At 43.3% G+C, this 24100-nt stretch overlaps 1 protein-coding gene across 1 annotated transcript in view; it reads right to left on the bottom strand.

The window, feature by feature from the left end:
- The window catches only part of LOC126484215 (uncharacterized), an 83959-nt gene extending 61668 nt beyond the window's left edge, over positions 1–22291 (bottom strand). Inside the window, exon 1 of the mRNA XM_050107629.1 lies at positions 22268–22291. Within this exon, the coding sequence (XP_049963586.1) occupies positions 22268–22279 (12 nt within the window). The 5' untranslated portion in view covers positions 22280–22291. The remainder of the gene's footprint in view (positions 1–22267) is intronic.
- Positions 22292–24100: the final 1809 nt, after the last annotated feature.

The raw sequence follows: 24100 nt of genomic DNA, 5'->3' as shown, positions 1-24100 counted from the left end.
CAAAGGACCTGGAAGAGCAGCTGAACAGAATGGACAATGTCTTGAAAGAAGGAAATTAGATTAATGTTGTAAGGGATCTGTGATCCCACGAACACAGATACTAGTATCCGACGCCCAGGTCAATAGTAGACAGGAGTCGATTGTCGAGCACTGCAGGAGGCAGTGAGAGGAGTGTCGAGTGAGCGGCAGTACTGAGAAGACGGGCAAGAAGGGTGGTCGAGCCGAGTATGGTGTCAATGGCGGATGTGCCGAATGAGGAGTAAATTGTAAATTCACGGAAGTGTAACAAATGAGTGCGTCCCCATTATCGTTGTGGGGTTGACCCTCATCAATACCGATTTGTGAGTGATATAAAACCGAAAGTGACAAGTGCCGAATTTTGTGTTTCGCATGAACCGCGTCTGCCAGTAACGACCGTCGATTGCAGTGAGGATTGTTGTGAATGTTAACCATCATCATTGTGTGTGACAAAGTACTTAAAAATCAGCAACCAATAACAGATATAACCGTAATTAAGCGTGTAAGGCGAAGGTAGCCACTGCCTCAGAATTTGCACGCAGGTTGCAGGCTGAGCTGTCTATTTGTAGCATCGTACCCAGGGTCGATCGTGGTCCTCCGGTTTGGAGCAGAGTGGAAGATCTAAACCAGAGGCTCAGACGACTCTGTGGCAGTATCGGATGCAAATTTCACGACCTCCACTATCGGGTGCAGAATTTTAAGGTTCCCATTAATAGGTCAGGCGTGCACTAAAGTGCGCATCATTTACGACGGCGGGCAAGTTTAGGTTCTTTCTGCGCATCTGACGTCACAAAACACAGTCAGCCGATGAACAGAGAACGACGTTGCCAGAACTCGACTGCAGTGCAGAGCACGGACGAGTGTCTTAAGTTTTAGAAACGTTCAGTCATAAATAAAGTAATCGAACAAAAGCAAAGTCTTGATAGCAGACTTTTTTTTATAGAAAGTTTGGAAAAAGCATTCTTTATACCAACTGCTTCATATTATATTAATTAATTAAGCCAAACAAGCAATAAGCCTCCTAATTCAGGTGATAGCAAGGAAAGGTGTTTGTATCATTCTCACGAACCGCTTTTTTGCAATAAAGAAAAGCGGTAATACCAACAGTGTTTGTCGGTATTTTGCTTGATATTTTAGAGTACTCCAGGACTTTTGTTAAACGGAGCACGTCTCTTAGCAGCGAAAGGGTTAGTGCGGCCGTGGTGGCTTTACTTCATAAACTGCGCGCTCCCGCCTAAACGTAAGTTGGCGCTGCTTCTCTTGGCGTGTACGTCGTTTGCAACTGGCAACGCAGCAATCTCCCGCATCTGGGCGGGCATGCGCAAGCCGCCAAGATAAAAGAATTGAACTATAAATGCAGGATGCGGCTACTACAGTAGTGGAGTACGTGTGGTGTGCACACGGAGCTGTTTCAGGTTAGAGAACTCCTCCCTTGGGAGCAAAGATGATTTGCATGTCAAATCAACCACAGCAACCACGGAGATTCTTGGTCCTCGCAGATCAGAGATAGAAAGATTAATATGATTTTAGTAAACTGCAGGAGCATCCCAGGAAAGGTCCAAGAATTAGTATCGCTTACTGAAGGTGGCATTGCACAGTTAGTATTGGGAACAGAAAGCTGGTTGAAACCAGACATCAGTGACAATGAAATCCTAAGTTCAGACTGGAATGTTTATCCTAGGGATAGGTTAGTCGCCAATGGTGGCAGCGTGCATATTGCAGTAAAAAATTCGATAATATCTAGTGAGGTTACCACGGACTCCGAATGTGAATTAATCTGGGTGAAATTGAGTATCAAATAACGGTCAACAATGGTTATCCAATGCTTTCATAGACCACCTGGGTCAGGATCTGTAGTTGTAGAATGCTTCGGACAGAACTTGCACAATATCATTAGTAATTTTTCTGATTGTGCCGCTGTAATAGGGGGTGACTTCAACTTGCCAGGTATAGATTGGAAGTGTTATGCCATCAAAAGTGGTGCCAGAGACAGAGAATCATGAGCCATTGTCCTGGATGTCTTGCCCTAAAATTACTTTGAGTAGATAGTTAGAGAACCAACTCGAGAGGATAACGTTTTAGACCTCCTGGCAACAAACATACCTGAACTTATAAAATCAGTTAACGCAGAGAAAGGTATCAGTAATCACAAGGCTGTGACAGAATCTATGATGACGGGTCCTACAAGGAATGTTAAGAAAGGTAGGAAGACATATTTGCTCAGCAAGGGTGACAGGATATAAATTTCAGAATATCTCAGCAGTTAGTATCAAATATTCGGTGATGAGGACAAAGATGTGGAGAACAAATGGAAAAAATTCAAAGGCATCGTTCAATATGCCCTACACAAGTATGTTATGAGTAATGTTTTAAGAGATGGAAAAGATCCACCATGGTGTAATAGTCATGTTAGAAAAGCACTACATAAACAAAGAGCACTTCAACTCAGATTCAAGAGAAGTAAAAACCTAGGTGACAAACAAAAGCTGAACAAAGCAAAAATGAGTGTAAGGAGAGCAATGAGAGAAGCGTTCAATGATTTTGAAAGTAAGACATTGTCAACAAATCTGAGAAAAAACCCTAAGAGAGGCTGTGTCGCCTGGCCACCAAGAGCTGTTGCACAATGATTTGAATCACGGATCCAGTTATATGGCTCCCTCCGTGTATAGCAATTTTACGACTATGACGTGTGGGGCCTGAAGATGGCATCAATGTAATGCCGAAACTGATAGCACATAGAATTTCATAAAATAAAATAAATTTCTACAATACATACGGCTGTTGGTAAATTATCGCATCAGGAAGTTCATGCCAGCGTCCATAATGGATCAACGAAGACTACGAGATTTTGGTTGTATGTAAAATCAGTAAGTGGGTCAAAATCATTTATTCATTCTCTTGGTGACCACACTGGCACCAAAATGGAAGATAACAAAGAGAAGGCCAAAATACTGAATTCGGTCTTCTGAAGTTGCTTCACCGTGGACTTTCAACCATCGTACGAACATCGAAGTGGCAGATATTGAGATAACTGATCACGGAACTGAAAAGCAGCTACAATAGCTTAATAGTGGAAAGGTTTGAGACCCAGATGAGATACCTATAAGATTCTATAAAGATTATGCAAAAGAACTTGCTCCCCTTCTAGCAGTAATTTATTGCAGATCGCTTGAGCAATGAAAAATACCTAACAACTGGAAAAAAGGCAGGTCATTCCCGTTTTTAAGAAAGGCCGTAAGACAGATCCAGACAGTTACAGACGTATATCATTGATGTCAATCTGTTGTAGAATTATGGAACATGTTTTATGCTCAAGAATTATGACATTTTTGGAAAATGAACATCTCCTTTATAAAAATCAACATGGATTCCACAAATAGGAATCCTGTGAAACTCAGCCCACTCTATTCCTCCATGAGATCCACAGCACAGTGGACAATGGTGCTCAGGTTGACGCCGTGTTCCTTGATTTCAGTAAGGCATTTGACACCGTCCCTCATTGCCATTTAATGAAAAAAATATGTGGTTACGGAGTATCACAGCAGACCTGCAATTGGATTCAAGACATTCTTGCAGACAGAACTCAACATGTTGCTCTTAATGGAACTAAATCGACAGGTGTAAAGGTAATATTCGGAGTACCACAGGGAAGTGTGATAGGACCGTTGCTGTTAACAATATACATAAATGATTTAGAAGAAAGCATCGGATGCTCTTTAAGGCTATTCGCAGATGACACAGTTGTCTATACCAAAGTAGCAACATCAGAAGATAATAAGAATTTGCAGAACAACCTGTAGAGAATTGATGAATGGAACAGACTCTGGCAGTTGACCCTGAACATAAATAAATGTAACATATTGCGCATACATAGAAAAAGAAATCCACTACTGTACAGCTACACTATTGATGACAAACATATTGAGACAGTGTCTGCCATAAAATATCCAAGTGTAACTATCCAGAGTGACCTTAAGTGGAATGACCATATAAAACAGATACTGGGAAAAGCAGACACAAGACTCAGATTCATCGGAAGAATCTTAAGGAAATATAACTCATTCACAAAAGAAGTGGCTTATAAGGCACTTGTTCATCTGATTCTTGAGTATTGTTCATCTATCTGGGATCCCTATCAGGTAGAACTGGTAGAGAAGATAAAGAAGATCCAACAAAGAGCAGCACATTTCATCACGGGATCTTTTAGCTGGCGAGAGAGCATTACAGAGATGTTATACAAACTCCACTGGTAGATGTTACAACAGAGGCATTGTGCATCACGGAGAGATTTCCTATTGAAATTTCAGGACAGCACTTTTCAGGAGGAGTCCAACAACATATTACTTCGCCCCGACATACATCCCGTGTATTAACCACGAGGAGAAAATTCAAGAAATTAGAGCCAATACAGAGACTTACCGACAATCAATCTTCCCACACACTATTCAGGAGTGGAACAGGGTTGCAGGGTCAAAAAGTGGTAGTGAAAGTACCCTCCACCACACATCATTAGGTGGCTTGCAGAGTATGATGTAGATGTAGATGAAAGGGTGAAATGCTTAACTCAATTTTCAAATGTTCCTTTACAAAGGAAAACCCAGGAGAATTGCTCCAATTTAATCCTCAAACCACTGGAAAGATGAATTAAATAAGTGTTAGTGTCAATGGTACTGAGAAACAGCTGAAATTGTTAAAACTAAACAAAGCTCCAGGGCCCAATGGAGTTCCTGTCAGATTCTCTGCTGAATTTGCAGCCAAGTTAACCCCTCTCCTCACTACAATCTATCGTAGATCCTCGAACAAAAAGCCGTGCCGAATTTTTGAAAAAATGGCACAGGTCACACTCATCTACAAGAAGCGTTGTAGAAGTGATGCACGGTTTTTTAAAAAATTGATCATGTGAAAATCCCAATTTGCACTTTTCTCACATGTCATACTGAAAGCTTTGGATCAAGGCAACCAGGTAGACGCAGTGTTTCTCGATTTCCAAAAAGCATTTGTCTTAGTACTGCAATGTCAAAAGTTTGATCATATGGGTATCAAATGAAATTTGTGACTGGGTTGAGGACTTTTTGGTAGGGAGAGTGCAGCCTGTTATCTCGGATGGAGAGCCATCATCAGATGTAGAAGTAACTTTGGCTGTGCACCAGGGACCATTGCTGTTCATGTTGTATATTAATGACTTGTAGGCAATATGAATAGTAAAACCAGTCTTTTTGCAGATGATTCAGCTATCTATAATGAAGTACTAATTGAGAGAAACCGCATAAATATTCAGTCAGATCTTGATAAGATTTCAACATGATGCAGAGTATGGCAACTGGCTCTAAATGTTCAGAAATGTAAAATTTTGCACTTCACAAAATGAAAAAAATGTAGTAACCTATGACCAAAATACCAATGAGTCACTGCTGGAATCAGCCATCTCTACAACCAGGTGCTTGTATATGCTTTGTAGGTACATGAAATGGAATAATCACATAGGTTCAGTCATGGATAAAGCACGTAGTAGACTTCAGTTTATTGGTAGAATCTAGGGAAGTGCTATCAGTTTACAACAGAGATTGTTTACAAATCACTCGTGTGACCTATCCTAAAATATTGCTCCAGTGGGTAGGAGCCGTACCAGATAGGACTGACAGGGGATATTAATGTATACAGAGAAGGGGAACACTAATGGTCACAGGTTTTTTTAATCTGTGGGAGACTGTCACAAAGATACTGAAGGAACTGAACCAGAAGACTCTTGGAGATAAATGTAAACTATCCCAACAAACTCTGTTAATGATCCCTCAAGAGCTGGCTTTAGATAATTACTCTAGGAATGTACTACAACTCCCTACGTATTGCTCACAGAGGTGGCGCGATGGTACGATTAGAATAATTACTGCACACACAGAGGCATTTAAACAATCATTCTTCCCATGCTCCATACACGAATGTCACAGGAAGAAACCCCAGTAATTGGTAAAACGGGACGTACTCTCCGCCGTGTAGCTCACCGTGGTTTGCAGAGTATAGATGCAGATGTAGATGTAGATGAGTCTGTCAATTCAGTATCCGCAGTATATCTGTGACACTCTCTCACGGGTCAGACAAGCCTGTGATCATTTGGGCTGCCTTTCTTTCTATCCTCTGAATATTCCCTATCAGTCTTGTCTGGTATGGGTCTCACACACCTGAGCATTATTCTAGAATGGATTGCAGAAGTGTTTTGCAAGCAATCTCTTTTGTGCACTCATTCTATTTTCTTAGTGTTCTACCAATGAACCAAAGTCTGCCACCTGTTTACCTATGGCAGAGGCTACAAAACAGTTCAGTTCAATTTCCCTACAAATTCTTACATCCAGAGATTTGTATGAGTTGCCTAGTTTGATGCAGCTGTCTGCCTCTTCATCTCTGAATAACCACTCAGCCTACACTTGTTTGAATGTCTTTCCTTCTTTCCTGTAATTAAGTTCTGGTCTGCCTCTAAAATATGTAGTCTTACTAACATTCCCTGCCCAAATGACATTAGGCAAACATTCATAATTTTATACTTCACAGCATTTACGTTAGCTTCATCTCAATACATTTGGCAGTGGCCTTGCCATAGTGGTAACATCTGTTCCCACCAGATTACCGAAGTTAAGCACTGTCGGGCCGGGCTAGCACTCGGACAGGTCACCATCCGATCTGCCGACCGCTGTCGGCAAACGGGGTGCCCTCGGCCCTCGCGAGGCAAACTGAGGAGCTACTCAATCGAGAAGTGGCAGCTCCGGTCTCTTAAACGTACGTACGGCCGGGAGAGCAGTGTGCTGACCACGTCCCCCTCTGTATCCGGTGACACCTGTGGGCTGAGGACGGCACGGCAGCCGGTCGGTACCGTTGTGCCTTCACGGCCTGTTCGGGCGTAGTTTAGTTTAGTTTCTTTTCGATACATTTACTCAAATGTTTTCTCATTCTCCATTTCGTGTGGAGTTTACAATACTGACAGTGTGGTATCATCTTTCTCATCTGATGCAACACCAGGCACCACGATTTTTTAGCTGACAGTCAGCAAAGGTGAGAACACGGCAGCTGTATAGTCAATAAAAAAAAGGTGACGGCTCTGTAACTGTACCGTGTAATTTATATTAAGAAAATGTTCAGTTATTGCCTATTGCCAGTAGAATTATTTTCCACCTGTTCATCATAGGAAATGATTTGTGAATGTATAATGTAGATTCATAGTGAGTAGTGAGAGGAATTATCACAATTATCACAATTCACAATATCACATTATCTGTAGTGAGAGGAATTATTCACAATTTAAAAAAATTTGCAACTGGGTATTTTTATTTATTTTGCACAGAGTTTGGGAAGTTATATGGAAAAGAAGCATTAAAGACCCATTTAGCCCAAATGGAAGATTGCAATTAGAAACTCAGAGAATGTAATAAGCCTTTTATTACAGCAATGAGTGGTAGTTGTCTTTGACTTAAAAATAAGAACAAATTATTTTACTAAATCCAAGAAAACTGATCTACTAATAGTTTTCTACACTGAGGTGGGTAAACAAAAGAAGGAAGTATTACAACAAAACTATTATATTATTGCGATGAAATGGAGATTTATTATGGTGTACAGAGTTTCCTCATATTCCTTCAAAGTCCGCTTCATATAGCAGGCACCAGTAACTGAAAAGTATTTTGAACTTCAGTCCAAGTAAAGCATTATAATCAAATATACTTCCCTTCACCACCAAATTAATTACTCCTCAATGCCGCAGATTGTGCTGTATCGAGCTACTCCTTCCTTTAGCCATATTGTGCCAGGGAGTTATTTTCCCCCCAATTTATTTATTTATTTATTATCATCCCAATGATCACACTTGTGATATAGGATTTGTCAGGATACATTTCAACAACTATATAATATCTTAACAAAATGTTTTTCTATGCTGAATTCATATGAATCTATCTTATGTTTAATACAATATACAACTAATAAGTGTTTTTATAACATAATTTCTTATGTGCTTAACAGACCTATTCCTTGATGTTGTGATTTCATTTGTCACATTTATGATATCATATATTCTTATACAGTTGAGCAGAGCTATTCACTTATCCTGTAGTGACATTTGTCAAGCATGTGGTTCTTTATATTCTAATACAGTTGAGCCTAGAAATTCACTTACACTGTATCAACATTTGTCAAGCATGTGACTCTTTATAACAGTTTTAAATTTATCTTCATTTTCCAGCTCTTTGATATGTTTTGGTAGTGCATTAAAAAAGTTTGATGCCTTGATTACAAACATGTTTCTGACTTCGGGTCCTTGTTACAGCTTGTAGGGGGAGATCTTTACATTGTTGTGTATCGTAATTATGATAGTCTGTATTGGTTTTAATTTTGTCCTGATTTCTTTTGATCATCAACAGAAATTTCAGAATGTATAATTATGGAATTGTTAAAATTTTCAATGCTTTAAAAAGGGGCCTACAATGTGTTTGAGGTGGGCTCTGGCTCATTATCCGAATAGCGCATTTTTGCAATTTGAAAGTCTCATTTAGACGACAATTTATTTTTTCCCAGAATACTATCCCATAGGACACAATGGACTGAAAATAGCCAAAATATACTAATCTGGTACAGTCATTACTACAAACTCTTGAAATTATTCTACGTACAAAACATGCTGAATTTAGTTTTAGTGCTAAGCTCACCAAATGGTCCTTCCAGTTTATCTTCTCATCACTGTGCATACCGAGGAATTTTGCACACTGTACTCAAGTTGTTTGTCCTCCATGGTGGCATTTAGGTCATCATGTTCACTTATTTTTCCATATTGCACATAATTAGTTTTTTTTTTTTTCATTCACTGTTAGCTTGTTTGCACTAAACCATTTTTGTATATCTTGTAAGACATGGTCCACAGCACTGTGCAATGACTGCTTCATATCACTAACTATTAAACGTATCATCAGCAAATAACACGATTCTAGCTTTTCTCTCTGACACCCGGATATCACTAATGTAAATGAGGAATAGCAAAGGGCCTAATACACTTCCTTGGGGTACTCCTACAGTGACCTCCCTTGGACCTGACCTTAGTTTAATTTTTTGGTTAATATTTGGTGCTGTAATTTCAACTACCTGCCTCCTCTTTTCCAGATACGACTCAAACCACTTTTTTACCGGTCCTCTAATACCTATAGCTTCACGTTTTTCCAAAAGTATGCTGTGGTCAACAGTGTCAAAGGTTTTTGACAGATCTAGATTTAATCCAACTACACTTTTTCCCTCTCTCAATTTACTGATTATTTCTTTTGTGTATTCCAGTACAGCTGTTTTGGTACTTCTCCCAGCTTGAAAACTGTGCTGATTACTGTTTACCAGATTGTGGATATTAAGATTAAGGTTTTACAGATACAAATGAAATATAGAGTCACACATTGAGAAAGTTGGGAGAAGTGAGACAGGTCTGTAGTTTTCTATTTTAAGCTTAATTCTCTTTTTCAACAGGGGGACGACTTTAGAAATTTTCAGTTTCTGTGGAAACACTCCCTCAGCCATTGACACGTTTGCTACGTGCACCAATGGTTTCACTATTTGATTAGCTGTTTTCTTTGCTATTATTATTGACACCTCAACTACTCCAGCTGACATCTTGGACTTGAGACTTTTAATCATTTTTAAAACTTCCTTTTCATGTGTTGGGACTGCCATCATACTGCTGGGTGCCTTGGGTGCTGCTCTCCTCATCTGCTCCCCAAAATTCCTGCTTAATGTCTGGGGTGTATTTAAAAAGTAATTATTTATATAACTGGGCATGGCATATTTATCTAACATTTTATTCTCCTCATCTTTTAGAATAATTTCCTTATCTTTGATAGGTACCCCAGTTTCTTTTCTCACAATTTCCCATGCTATTTTAGTTTTATTTCTGGACTGTTTTATTTCCATGTCATTACTTATTAACTTTGCATTTGCAATTACTCTGCAGTATATTTTCCTATACGTTTTGACATATTCTATAAAATCAGTATCTGCACACTCCCTCAACTCTGAATTGAGTTTTTTCATTTTTTCACACGATTTATTAATGCCAAGAGTCATCCGAGAACCTGACTTTATGTGTCCATTAGACTTGATTCTGGTCAGTTTCTTTGGGAAACACATATCAAAGTTCATCAGATAATTCGATGAAAATACACTATATGCCTCATCTGTACTTGTTTGTTTCATAACATCTAACCAGTTTTTCTTTTCTAAGATACTTATGAACAGATGACAGCTGTCCACAGAGAAGTTTCTTTTGTAAATATTATTTATACCTTTACCGTCGTTTGACCTTAAAGGGATTTCAGTGGTGAGAGCATTGTCGTCAGACAATCCTAAATCTATGTTACCTCTATTTCACAGAGTACCTCTTTGTCAGTTACTCATCTAACCTTCAGCTTTCTTCTGTAGCACCATATTTCAAAAGGATCTGTTTTACTGTTGTCTGAATTGCTTATCAATCACGTTCCAATTACATACAAGTGTAGACTCCACACAAGTGCCTTCAGGAAAGGTCTCCTAACATAAACGTAAACACCGCTCACGGATTAGGCCTCAGGCCTGTTCTGGCTGGCCAACTGCTGCCTAAAAGGCACTACGAGGAGCGGTCTACGACGGTGGAACGTGTGATCGGCATGCTGACAATTGCTCCAGCCGTTGTAGCCACCAGATGAATCCTGATGATGCTGTTGCTTCTTAATTTGACCTCACAAGGGCTGAGTGAATACCGTACCATATCTCCCTATCTCAAAAGATATCTGAAGAGGTACCAGGAATTGAACCTGCGACCTCCACACTGAAGGCAGCAACATTAATCGTTTGGTTGCAGAGGTGGACTTTCTGACACTTAAGTTTGAATTTGATGTTAACAGAGTCCTCTTTTTCAGAAATGCTTTTCTTGTTATTGATAACCTGCATTTTATACATCCTCTCTAATTCAGCAATTATGTTATTTTGCTACTCAGATAACATAACTCCTCCACTACTTTTAGTGTCCAATTTCCCAATCTAATTCTCTCGCCACAGCCCGTTTTAATTCGACTATATTCTGCTACCCTGTCTTGCTTTTGTCGACGTTCGTCTAATATCCTCCTTTCGAGACATTATCCGTTCTGTTCACCTACTCTTCCGAGCCCTCTCCCGACACTAACAGAAATTACAGAGTCATCAGGAAACCTCAAGCTTTTAATTTCTTCTTCCTGAACTTTAATTCCATTTTCAAATTTATTCCCAGTTTCCTTTACTGCTCGCTCAGTGAACAGACTGAACGACACCTGGTTTAGGCTACAACCCCATCTTCCTCGCTTTGCAGCACTGCTTCCCTTTCGTCGGATCCGCACGTGGCGGGTGTCATGGAATAGCGGGTGCTTAGACAGAGAGCAGATACGATTAGAAGTATGCACAATCACAGTGGCACTGCTGTTTACGTAAATTCGTACAGCATGTCCAAGAGATTCCATTAGACAGAGCCTAATCATTATAAATGATCAAAATACAGAAATGCCACTATAACCTTCACTCATAGGCTACTAGTTGGCTCATTGCAGTGTCTTCTTATCCAGTTCAGCAGTGGTGCTACATACGTGTATGACCAGAGATGTGGCTTCAAGACGGCAGCGGATGCGTTCTGCCTGGCACGGTATCGATACTGTACGGCACTGCAACTTTCGTGCCCTTAAACTCTTACATCTGCAGTCTACTTTCTGTACGTGCCATAAATATCCTTTCACTCCCCGTATTTTATCCCAGCTAACTTCAGGGGCAGTATTGCCCTGTGTGTTTCTACATTTCTCTGGAACCCAAACTGACCTTCCTCCAGGCCAGCTTCTACTAGTTTTCCCGTACCTCTGTAAGCATGATGGCGTGTCAATAAATAAGTTGCAAAACAGGCTAGAGGCAATAAAACTCGAAGTAACTTCCTGAAATTTGTTTCACTTTGCTACATATTCACACTGTACATTCAGACACTTATCCCACCTTTTTACAAGCCTTCAATAACTGGCAGCAAAGAAGTCTTCCGAGGGTAAGTTGGGACCGTAGGGCAACTGTTCAAAGCATTCCCAATTAAATATCGGTAACAGGTCCCGTATTTGTCTTTCTGTACGAGGGCAGGCACTGTCATCTAGAGGAATCACTACATTTGTGGTGAATGGTGTGTCAAGAGTTCCCACACACTGGTGCAGTATGACACGGCATTCGGTGCCTCACCGTGAGGCCGGAATTTCACCAGTACAGCCCTCACGTGTCCCAAAACGTGGTGAGCAGAATCTTGCAGGCTGATGGAATGGCCTTCAGTGTTTTTATTGTCGAGGAGGTAGAATGCTTCCGTTCCGTGGATGGTCGTTTGGTCTCTGGTTGAAAGTGGTGAATCCAAAACTTGACCCCTGCAACAATTTGTGCCACTAAATCCTCTCCTTCCCTCCTTCCTTCCCCAGAGCATCGAATGAGGTGCTGTTGAGAAAAGCCCATTATATTCATTTTGTGCTCCTCAGTCACCATGCTAGGCAACCACTGTGCACAAACTTTATGAAACTTCAGCTGCTCACCCATTATAGTGTAAGCTGTTTGACACGAACAGCCTACAGCACGTGCTACGTCACTGATCACCACATACCACTCGTTACGAATTATCTGCTCCACACACTGCTTCTCGGTTTCAGTTGCAACCACTGCAGGACAGCAAGCACGCTCCCAATCTCTGACGCTTTGCCTTCCCTTTATAAACTCCTGATCCGAGTGAACGCAGATTTCTGTGATAAACAGTTGTCCACATACACGGGACCCATTTCACGATACACTTCCCCTGTGAACAGCCCTTCCACCCACAAGAAATGCACGACCACATACTATTCTACTCGTGTACACTTCCCTGCAGCCTCTAAATGTGTACACGTGCCACTATCTTCTGGCAAAGTATGTATGCGCGATTTAAACACAGTATAAGGTAAACTGATATTTGTGACTTATTCGTTGACTTGTCCTCACGGTGTCAGTATTTTGCAACAATGGTTTAGTAAACCGTTGGTCCAGTAGAATACACAACCGTAAGTACAGCAACTGCCTTCTCTGGAATTGGAATCGTGACACCCTCCTTGAACTCGGAGAGTATTTTGCCTGTTTCATACACCTTACGAGGTCTGTTCAAATAATTCTAGAACTTTGTCCAAAAAATTTGTCTATGCTTACCTTCTATTTCTACACGCTCTCTTTCGAAATACTCTCCACCACAATTGATAACACCGCTCGCAATGTCGTTTCTACATGTGGAAGCAGTCCTGGTACGCCTCTAGACGGATTACGCAAAACGCTGTTTTAAAATCTTCTTTTACATCGTCTATCATTGCAGATCTTCGTCCTTTCAAAAGGGATTTCAACTTCGAAAATAAAAAAAGTCCACAGAGGCCAGGTGTGGAGAGTACGGAGCATCAGGCAGCACAGTCATTTCATTTTTTGTGCTACAGTCGTGCAGCAACAGGGAGAGATGTGTGGACGCGTTATCGCGAAGCGAGAGCCGTGAACTGTCTCGCCACTTTTCAGGCTGTTTCCTTCTCACATTTTATTGGGCTTCGTAACACGTCCCAATCCTACCATCGGTTAACAGTTTGTCCCTGTGGAACAAATTCGTGATGAAGATGAACTAATCATTCAAAGTCAAAGAAAACTGTCCGCGTCGCTTTGACATTTGATCTGACCTGATGAGCTAGTTTTGGTGTCGGAGAATCCTTCCTGATCCATTGTGAAGATTGAACCTGAGTCTCAGCATCATAACTGTAGACCCACATCTCATCACCCGTTATGATACTCTTAAGGACCATCTCATTCTCATTTGTGCGATGCGAGAGCCCTTCACAGGTTGCATGGCGAAGATCTTTCTGGTCTCAACTCACGAGCTGTGGGACGAATTTGCTGGCAACACATAGCACTCCAATATGCTGTGTCAAGATTTCATGACACGGTCCAATTGAAATGTTACATTCTTCCGAAATCTCTCGGACAGTCAGTCTGTGACTGGATCGCACAATTTTGTCGATGTTACCGACACGAGTGTCGGTGGTAGACGTCGGAGGGTGTCCCGAATGAGGGTCATCTCTAACTTCTGTCCAGCCATTTTTAAACTGTGTCAGCCATTTGTAACACAGAGTACGACTTAATCACTCATCACCGTAGGCTTCCTGCATCGTTTGGAGTGTCTCTGCAGATTTTCTTGAGTTTCGTGCACAATTTAATGCAGATGCATTGCTCCTCTAGCTCTTCCATCTCGAAATTCACAAACTGTGCAACACAACATTCTACTAAATGCAGCACTCAACAATAACTAACAGAAATACAACAATGAAACACATTAAACATAAGCATACGCAGATGCCAACCACATTTCACTCTAAATTACAAATGTTCTGGAATATTTTGAACAGACCTTGTACACACACAATGGAATAGTTCTGTCATGGCTGACTCTCCCAAGGATCTCAATAATTCTGAGGGAATGTCATTTTCTCTAGGGGCCTTATTTCAACCTTCAGTGCTCCAACAAATGCTTCTCGCACAATAAGATCCCCCGTCTCATTTTCATTTACGTCATCATCCCTTTGCTTTCAAGTTGATTTCCATTGTAAAGTCCTTCTACACACTCCTTCCACCGTTCAGCTTTCTATTCTTTGCGTAGTACTGGCGAGCCACTTGAGCTCTTTATATTTGTACAGCTGTTTCTCTTTTCTCCGAAAGTCATTTTAATGCTCCTCTACATGGCATCTATCTTTCCCCACAGTAATGCGTGCTCCTGTAGCCTTGCATTCATCCATTAGCCATTCCTGCTTAGCAATTTTGCACTTTCTGTACAACTGACACACACACACACACACACACACACACACACACACACACACACACTAAGAACCACAAGGGCCTCAAGCAAACCATCATCAAACCGAATATCAGAGAAGCCAGTGAGATAGCTTTTCGTGACTGTTCATACATACAATGTGGATCTAGAGCACAGACAAACGTGACACAGCCTAAGATTGATGGATGTCAGAAGCATAAATAAATGCTACAGTCTCAATCAATGATGATACGCTTTGGCCTCTTATGGTTCTCAGTGGCTCATATAATTTATGGTTGTATAATTTTATCAAGCAGTGTAATATAATTAACACAAATTTCCTTATGTCTCTCAGTAATTCACATACATTTGTAAATTGATTAAACATGTCCTATTTTTTATGTGTAATTTATGCAGTATACTCCTGATTACATGTTCACATGCAAAATTAAATAATTAAATACAAGTACATTCTAAATTATTGAAAATTAGATAAAAATTTAAGAATTTTTTAAATTAAGGAACTTAGTACTGTAGAGCAGTACAGGTCATTGTCCTAGGAAGTATTATTATTGATGCTGAAATTTATTGACTGCACGGTACTATGAAATATCAAAAATCAGGTTGTTCTGCAAAATAAAATTTCGTCACAAACACTGACTGTCTATCCTAGCATTTACCCCATCATAAGGCACTACTATTTAACACGATTTGGCAGATTTTGTTTTTATTTTAAATTTGAGGCCAGATACCCTTCCTGGTGCCACAGTCACCAGTTAACGTCAGGGAGGAGAGCTGTGGCTGCCACACGACTATGGAACGTGTAAACTTTGTCCTTTGTGTAACCGTATATTACAGATATTTGTACCGAGTGGAGATTGGGGACCAGCCCAGCATTTCCCTACACGAGTGCAGGAAACCGCCTAAAAGCCACACTCGGGCTGACCGAAGTACCAGACCACCGGTTCCCAACCCCTCACGGGACTCGCCACTCTTCGTCGGGTCCGTGCTCGGCTACCGTGAGGCCGCTGCCTTTGCAGCACGGTTTCCCTTCGGTGCTGCACGTATATCCTCACACTGTTCTATTTCTTCTCCCTCGGGGAACGTGTCCGGAATGTTTCTGGAAAGGTGTTTTGCATTTTCAGTGGCCAATATCAGAACAGTCTCTGCACTGTTTTTCATTTCTTTTTTCTTTCCTTGTTCCCCTTCTCCTATCCTTCCTCCGTTTCGGCGTTCGAGGTCCTCCTTTTTTCTTCTTCCTCCCCTCGTAGAGGCCGGGCCTGAGGAGAGATGATTGCCCGAGCTGCTAGCTTCTCAAATTGCCAATTGGAACGTCTGTTAGGTGTTCGTGAGGTGCAATCTGAAGTGTGAACAATCGTCTGAGGCAAGTGTGTCCCCTTCTGACGTGTGCCCCCCAGTAGTAAGGAGCACGCCGTCGGAGATGCCGAAAATCATTGGGGATTTTCTCGCAACGAGCCAATCGTCTTCACCTTCAACGTCTACAAAACATAAACGGAATGAGGCCAATGATTCAAAAGACCCTCCCAGCTGCACCACGGTTCCACGTGGTTTCACATATTGAAGACGGTCAGTCACTACGCTAAATCCGTATATTACCTGGAAAGGTGTCGATGCAACTGCTGGCCCTGTGAACTCCTGCTCTCATTTACACAATGTCACTTTGCTTTCAAAGGCTACTTCTGACTCGCAGGCGCGACACTATTCGCAGCTCCGCTCCTTCGCGGCTATCCCGTCGGTGTCGAGGCCCGCCGAATGCGGAATTCTTCCTGCGGTGTTATTTACACTACACCGCTCGACGGTCTGACTGAGGCAGAAATCCGAACATACCTCTCCGATCGGAGTGCCATCGCAGTCTATCGTGTGATGAAAAAGGTAGATGCCTCCTCAGTGCCCGCACGCACTCTGTTTCTCACTTTTGACAGAGTGGTTCTTCCGTCAAAGATCAAAGCAGGTGATGAAGTTATCACAGTCAGACTGTATATTCCAAACCCGACGCACTGCTACCGGTGTCACCGTTACGACCACACCTGAGAGTCCTGTCGACTCCCGGCCAGATGTGTAACCTGCGGTAGTGACGCTCACGAGGGCGAGTGCCCACCTCCTTCTCCCTGCTGCAGTGACAGCGCTGACGACCGTGCCAAATCCTCCTGCGATTATCCCGCGTATCTCGACGAGTCGGCTGTCCGGGAGATATGAGTGAAGGAAAAACTGCATTACCCGGCTGCTCGTAAGTTGTCGGCTACTCGTAAACCCCACGTCCAACCGCCTGGCACCTACAGTATCGTTCTCGCTCTACGGAGGAACCGGCCGTGCAGACGTCCAACCTAATATTTAGCACCGCGATTGTGAAATTGCTCGGTGTCCCGGTAGCGTCCCCGTCTCCTCCTCCAGCTGTGCGACAAACTTTCGCCTCCCAGGGTTAAGCCACCTGCTACACAACCGGCAGGCATAAAGGACAGAAGGAACACTCCTACAAAGACTTTGTACATCCCTCCAGCCAGCCGACATCAGAGTCTTCCTCTGCCAACCGGAAAGGCTCCGAGAAGTGGAACGGAGGCGGCCGGTCTCCCCTGTGACGCTGTCGCCACGTGATACCCTCACCTGGCCGAACTCTGTGTCGCCGGTGTGCACTCTCGGCTGTTTTTCTGCCCTGGAATACGCAGGCCGACAGACGGAGAATGCCGACACTCCTGTAGACTTCACGGAGTGGGATGTTCCCGCTTCCGTGTCCCGTAGTGACAGGTATACGTAGGCCGGCACTTGGCAGCCGCCGAGGTGACACCCCTCCGTGTTTTCCTCGTCGTGACTCTCCTCCGGTGGAACGTTTGCGTTCTTCGATCCAACGACGACAATTTATGGGTGGTCTTAGAATCACAGTGTCCACTCGTCCTCTGCCTCCGGGAAAACAATATTGCATCCTCACGACCACTTTGAGCTCTCGCATTTCTTTCCAGTCTGTTTTGACCTCCTCCCCCTCGTGGAGGAGCCTTGTAGCTCGTACGGGATGATGTTTACAGTCGATCCACCTCTCCGATTACCCATCTCCGAGCTGTTGCAGTTTGCCTTTTCTTTCCTCACTTGACCTTTTCCTTCTGTACCATTTATGTCCCTCCGTCATTTGATATCGCCGGGGCAGACTTTCTAGAGTTTATTGGGCAGCTACCTCACCCCATTCTGCTGCTCAGTGACTTTAATGTGCATCAGCCCCTTTGGGGTTCTACCAGAATGTGTCGGAGAGGTGACCTCTCGGCTGACCTTCTCAATCAAATTAACCTCCTCTGCCTTAATGTAGGAGCACCCATGTTCCTTTCAGACTTCACGCACACCTATTCCCATTTGGAGCTATCCTTCTGCACTGACTAGCTCGCCCACTGTCTGAGGCGTACGTTCTCTGACACGTAATCGAGTGACCGTTTTTCCCGTGTAATATCCATTTGCTGACTCCTATCCCATCTACGTGCACACCCAAATGGCAGCTTACTAAGTCTGACTGGAGGCTCTACTCCTCTCTGGTGACCTTCGACAAACATTGTGCTGACCAGGTAGAGTATCTTACAGATGTTATCATTACTGTGACACAACATTCCATTCCTTACACTTTCTCTTCACCACGCTGCGGCCCCCGGTCCCTTGGTGGACCGAGGCGTGCCGCGACGCAATTTGTGTGTGGACACGTGCTCTCTGCATTTTTAACCGTAATCCTACAATGGCAAACTGCATTCATTGTAAACAGTTGTGTGCACAGTGTCATCACCTTCTTCAGGACAGCAAACAATCTAGTTCGGTTTCATTCATTAGCTCTTTTAACATTCCATCCCTCGCCCACCATGTGGGCCAATCTCTGACAGATCTCTGGGATTTTCGGTCCTGACAGTAGCAGACAATGTCACAGTGGACCCTACTGCTATCTCCGACACCTTGGGCTGCCATTTTCCTGCCTTCTCATCCGTCGGAAATGAGTGGAGGAGGCTCGGGCAGGGCAAGCACTTTCTGCTTAACATGTACGACCGCATCTGGGCAGAGGGCACATTTCCCACAACGGCTCTCGATCTTCCACCATAATCGAGTCCGTCAACACGAGGTGGCGAAGATGAGGTAGCCGAGGAGGTGGAAACGTGGGTTCAACTATGCCAAGACTGCTCGGTAGCTACAACAGGAAAACACAATTAATTAGCAGGAGTACAAAATAAGAAAGAAGTTATTACTTAACTTTGCTGCAGTCCACGATCAGTTGGTCATCAATTATAGAAGGTGCGACTAGACTAAGCGTCTGTAGAATGACATAATATACATGTCAAAAATCGTGCAGTGATGACTTAATGTCTTGTAATCTCAAATGTCGAATCCGGTGAATTTGAAGACTAACTTGGAATGAAGCAACAAAGACTCGATGGCAGCAATACTGAGCTGCAGATGATGACTAACGTCGGCACTGGCTGACCACTGAGCGCGGCTACGAACTGTGGACTGGCACAACTGCATTACTGTCCTGCTGCACACGAAATGGCCCAGCAGTGCCTCGTGGTAAGCGTAAGTACTGTGACTGGCTGTGTACTCTTTGGCTAACACAGCCATTCTTCTGTTCCATTTATTGAGAGAATCACATCCGGCGGATCGGTGTCTCAGGCGGTGGTGTGGTCGTATGACTGATGACATCACATCCCCGATTCTGGCATGAAGCCACTGTCATACCCATATCTAAGGCCAGTAAGGACAAACACCTCCCTTCTAGCTACTGCCCCATTTCTCTCACCAGCTGTGTTTGCAAGGTGACGGAACATATGATTCTCGCAATTTACTAAACATTGCACACTGTGGATTTAGTTGCTGTCGACCATCTCTTCATTTTGTCCACCCGTCTCACGAACGGTTTGCTGCGGAACTCCCAGATTGTGGCCATGTTTTTCGATTTGGAGAAAGCCTACGACCACTGCTGGAGGACCGGTATCCTCTGTCCTCTCTACAGGTGGGGCTTCGGTAGCCGCATATCCCATTTCCTTCAGGAATTTTTAAAAGACCGAGTTTTCAAAGTACGTGAGGGTTCTGCCTTGTCAGACACCTTTATCCGGGAAAACAGTGTGCCTCAAGGTTCCATCCCAAGTGTCGTCCTCTTCGCTATCGCCATTAGTCCCATAATGGCCTGACTCCCACTGGACATCTTTGGCTCCCTTTTTTTCGACGATTTTGCATCTATTCCAGTTCTCCACTGACTCGGCTCATCGAGCAGCATCTTCAGCGATGTCTCGATCGTCTCTACTTGTAGAGCACGGACAGTGGCTTTTGTTCTTCTGTTGACAAAACTGTTTGTACATATTTCTTGTGGCGCAACCGGTTTCTTCCGCCATCTTTGCACCTCAGACCTGTACCTCTTCAGTTTGTTGAAACTATGAAATTCTTGGGTCTCACGCTCGATAGGAAACTTTCTCGGTCCTCTCACGTGTCTTACCTAACAGCCCACTGTATGCAGTCCCTCAATGTTGTACGTGTCCTCAGTGGTACTTCCTGGGGAGCAGATCGAACCACCCTCCACTGTTTGTACCGGTCCCTTTTCCATTCAAAACTAGACTAGGGGTGTTTCGTTTTTGCATCTGCACATCTGTCCCTCTTATCCTGTTTCAATACTATTCACCACTGTAGTATCTGTTTGGTCACTGGCACCTATTCACTGGACCAGCTGAGAGTCTGTATGCTGAAGCTGCCAAACTACCGCTATCCTACTTTCTCCTCAGCAGGTAAGCACACCGTTTGTCTGCCGTGCAGGCCACCCACCCTATGCCTCCTTCTTCAATGACTCCTTTGATCGCCAGCATGGGGCACGTCCCTTTTCTCTGTTACCTCCCGGAGTTCACTTTCGGCTCTTCCTCCGACAGCTTAACTTCACAATACCTGCCACTTTCCTGACGCGTGTGAACCCTTCACCAGCTCGACTTCACGCAGCGGCCCGTGTTCGCCTCAGCCTCCATTCGCTTCCTAAAGTCACTACCTCCAGCCTTGCTCTATCGCCTTCAGTTTCACGACCTTCACACGGAAATTCACAATAGTACCTTTGCATATACTGACAGCTCTCGAACTGACCGTGATGTCAGGGGTGCCTTCGTCATTGGCACCGACATTCTACATTTCTGACACGGGTGCGTACGACCCTGCACCCTGAAACAAAAACAGAAGACCTGGTCATTAATCTGCTGCACAGAGCTGATCCGTGTCTGGTTTCCCTCACTGTCATCCGAGGTAGCACGCTGCAGCTAAGCTGTACGAGAAGCTGCTTCCTCGACAAGACTAATTACACTCTACCGTAATGATAAAAAATTACAGCTGAGAACATGACATCTGTCTTCAGAGTGAGACTCCAGATGAGGAGAGAAGCCAGTATCAAGTAGTATCTGTCCCAGACAGCAACAGGCATCACACAACAGAGCTTGGCACAGGCTCCTCCATCATCTGGGGTCTCAGTCTGAAGTCAGTTTAATGACTGAAACCAATTACTGACACCAGATATAAAACAAATTTGTGATCCCGGTTGCTACTTTTTATTATTCTATTAACCGTGATTGCCGAGTTTGGTCATTGCATCAAAAATTCTCACACTACAGAAATAAGCAAATTGTCAATTGCATCTTAATCAATTTCACCCAAATTTGGAAGACATGCTGCTTGCTGTATCACATTCAGCACTATGGCAGTTAGAACTTCCTAGCTTCCACAGGAGTGGTTATATGGGCACAAAAGGGTTTCCTACCACTGACATGTAGGCTGCCCTGCATGACTGGCATGTCATGTGAGTAGTATCTGCACGACTTGCAGTGGCACAGCTGAGCAAGGTGGGGTGGGGGCACAGGAGAGACTGACGGTGAGAAAGGGAGGAGGAGGAAGCTGAGAGAGAAAAGGGGAGGAAGAGATGGGCAGAGAGAGAGAGTAGGGAAGAGGTGGGAGTAGGGAAGAGGTGGGAGGATGAGGGAGACAGGGAGAGGAAGAAGTGGACACAGCGAGCGAGAGGAGGACGTGTGTGTAATATATGTGTCAAAAGTGTATGTGACCGAAGCCACAGGGAAAAGGCTAGTTAACGATAATACGAGAAATGTAACCTACAATATAATTTTAACAGGTAACTGTAGTCCAAAACTAAATTAAAAAATGAAAAAAAAGAAACATACCATGTATAAACTCTAAGAGTGATCTCAAAGCAAGATGAGAGGTCCCACATTGCTACATTTTGAATCACGTGCACTTTCTGTTTCTCAGAAGCACACGTATCTTTTAACCCGTCCAATCCCTCACTATAAAGTACAGAAAACAGGAATTGTCCATCTGGTTAAAAACAGTACTCGCACAAGTGGGCCCTCATTTATATCTCACACTATAGCTGAAGGTTCAACTTACCGAGTAGTTCATCTTCTGACAGCCGTGAAGCTGCAAAGTTCCTGCAGATCTTACGTAAGATGCGAGCTCTGGTACCGCGCATCATCGTAAGTGTCCGGAGTTGTGGCATCATACCGGCTGTCCGTAAGACCTCTCTGTCCGTCTTCTCACACCTGCAGTGGGCGCACTCGGAGCAGGTGACACCGCAGCAGCTCCTCCCATTCTGTGCCCTGCAGTGTGAGAGGCGCACAATGAGAAACACATAATGATCGAATTCTTATACTTTGACGTAAGTTTCGTGTGTAAAACTACTCTCGTTAACTGTGTAGTCCATTTATAGTGAATTAATCCACAAGATCTTGAAAGCAGCAAATACTGGTGCCCAGGTTGACGTTCCTCGACTTTTGGAAGATGTCTGACAGGGTTCCACACTGTAGCCTAATAAACAAAAGATGAGCGTACGGAATATTGGACCAGTTTTGTGACTGAACAGAAGAGCTCCTAACAAATGGAACATAGTATGCCATTCTTAGTAAAGACAAACCTTCAGACATATTAGTAACCTCTGAAATATCCCAAGGGAGTTCTTAAAAGATGTCATTTTCACTTTTAGCTGTAACTGTTTTTATTGTGCTATTGCAATTTTGGATTATAAGCCACTGTCTTGTAACAAGAACCGACACGACTTCACTGTGCCAGTACTGCAAACAGTTAAATGCGGCAGGAAAATACAGCTGTTAGTTTTCCTGGGGGCGTGCTGCCTCTACTGTGTAGTTAAACGATGATGGCATTCTCTTGGGTAAAATATTCTGGAGGTAAAATAGTTCCCCATTCGGGCCTCCACGTGGGTCCGATAAGGAGGATGTCGTCATCGTGAAAAACCAAACATACAATCTACAGGTGAGGTCATAGACTGCTAGATCCCTTAATTGGGCAGGTAGGTTAGAAAATTTAAAAAGGGAACTGGATGATTTGAAGTTGGATATTGTGGGAATTAGTGAAGTTCTGTGGCAAGTGGAAAAGGAGTTTGTCAGGTGAGTACAGGACCATAAATACAAATCAAATAGGGTAGTGCAAGAGTAGGTTTAATAATGCATACAAAGTAGGAGTCCATGCAGGCCAAAAACAGATATGAAGCCAACATTCACCACAGTAGTACAGGTTTATATACCAACTAGCTCCACAGATGATGAAATAAAAGAAATTGTTCAGACACATAGTTAAGGTACAGAAAAATTTAGTTGTGACAGGGTACTAATTCCTGCTGTCGATGTGCACTAAGGTCGTAAGCTGAAGCGAAGACTTGTTACTTTTCATATATCAAACAATCGAAACTCGAGGTACGAACACCAACAATGTAGGAAGAGACGGACTGCTAGTTACCATAAAGAAGACACATCAGGTTGCGGTCAGATGAGATTAAAAGGCGCTCACACATATAGCTTTTGGCCACAGCCTGTGTCAGTAAAGACACACACACACACACACACACACACACACACACACACACACACACACACACACACACACACACCATGCACACATGACCACCAATCCAGCATCTTGGGCTGGAATGCACATCACATTGATCACATTGGTTGCAGCAGCTATTTGGAGACGTAGGGGCTTGCACAGGAAAGAGTGGCAGGGGGAAGTGCATCACACGAATCTTTGGAATGAAAATCAGAACAATAACAACAATACGGCACTGAATCTTAAGTGTGACAAAGGCATGTAAGCCAAAATTGCAATAGCATTATAACAAAGGAAGTTGATACCCCAAAGGAGTGCTGTAGGACCGTAACTATCCACAGAGTGTATAAATGACCTTGTGGAGAACATCAAGAGGCCCGT

This window comes from Schistocerca serialis, chromosome 6, assembly GCF_023864345.2.
Source record: "Schistocerca serialis cubense isolate TAMUIC-IGC-003099 chromosome 6, iqSchSeri2.2, whole genome shotgun sequence".
Lineage (NCBI taxonomy): Eukaryota > Metazoa > Arthropoda > Insecta > Orthoptera > Acrididae > Schistocerca > Schistocerca serialis.
The sequence above is the reverse complement of the archived record's forward strand: the minus strand, read 5'-3'. Positions and strand labels throughout refer to the sequence as shown.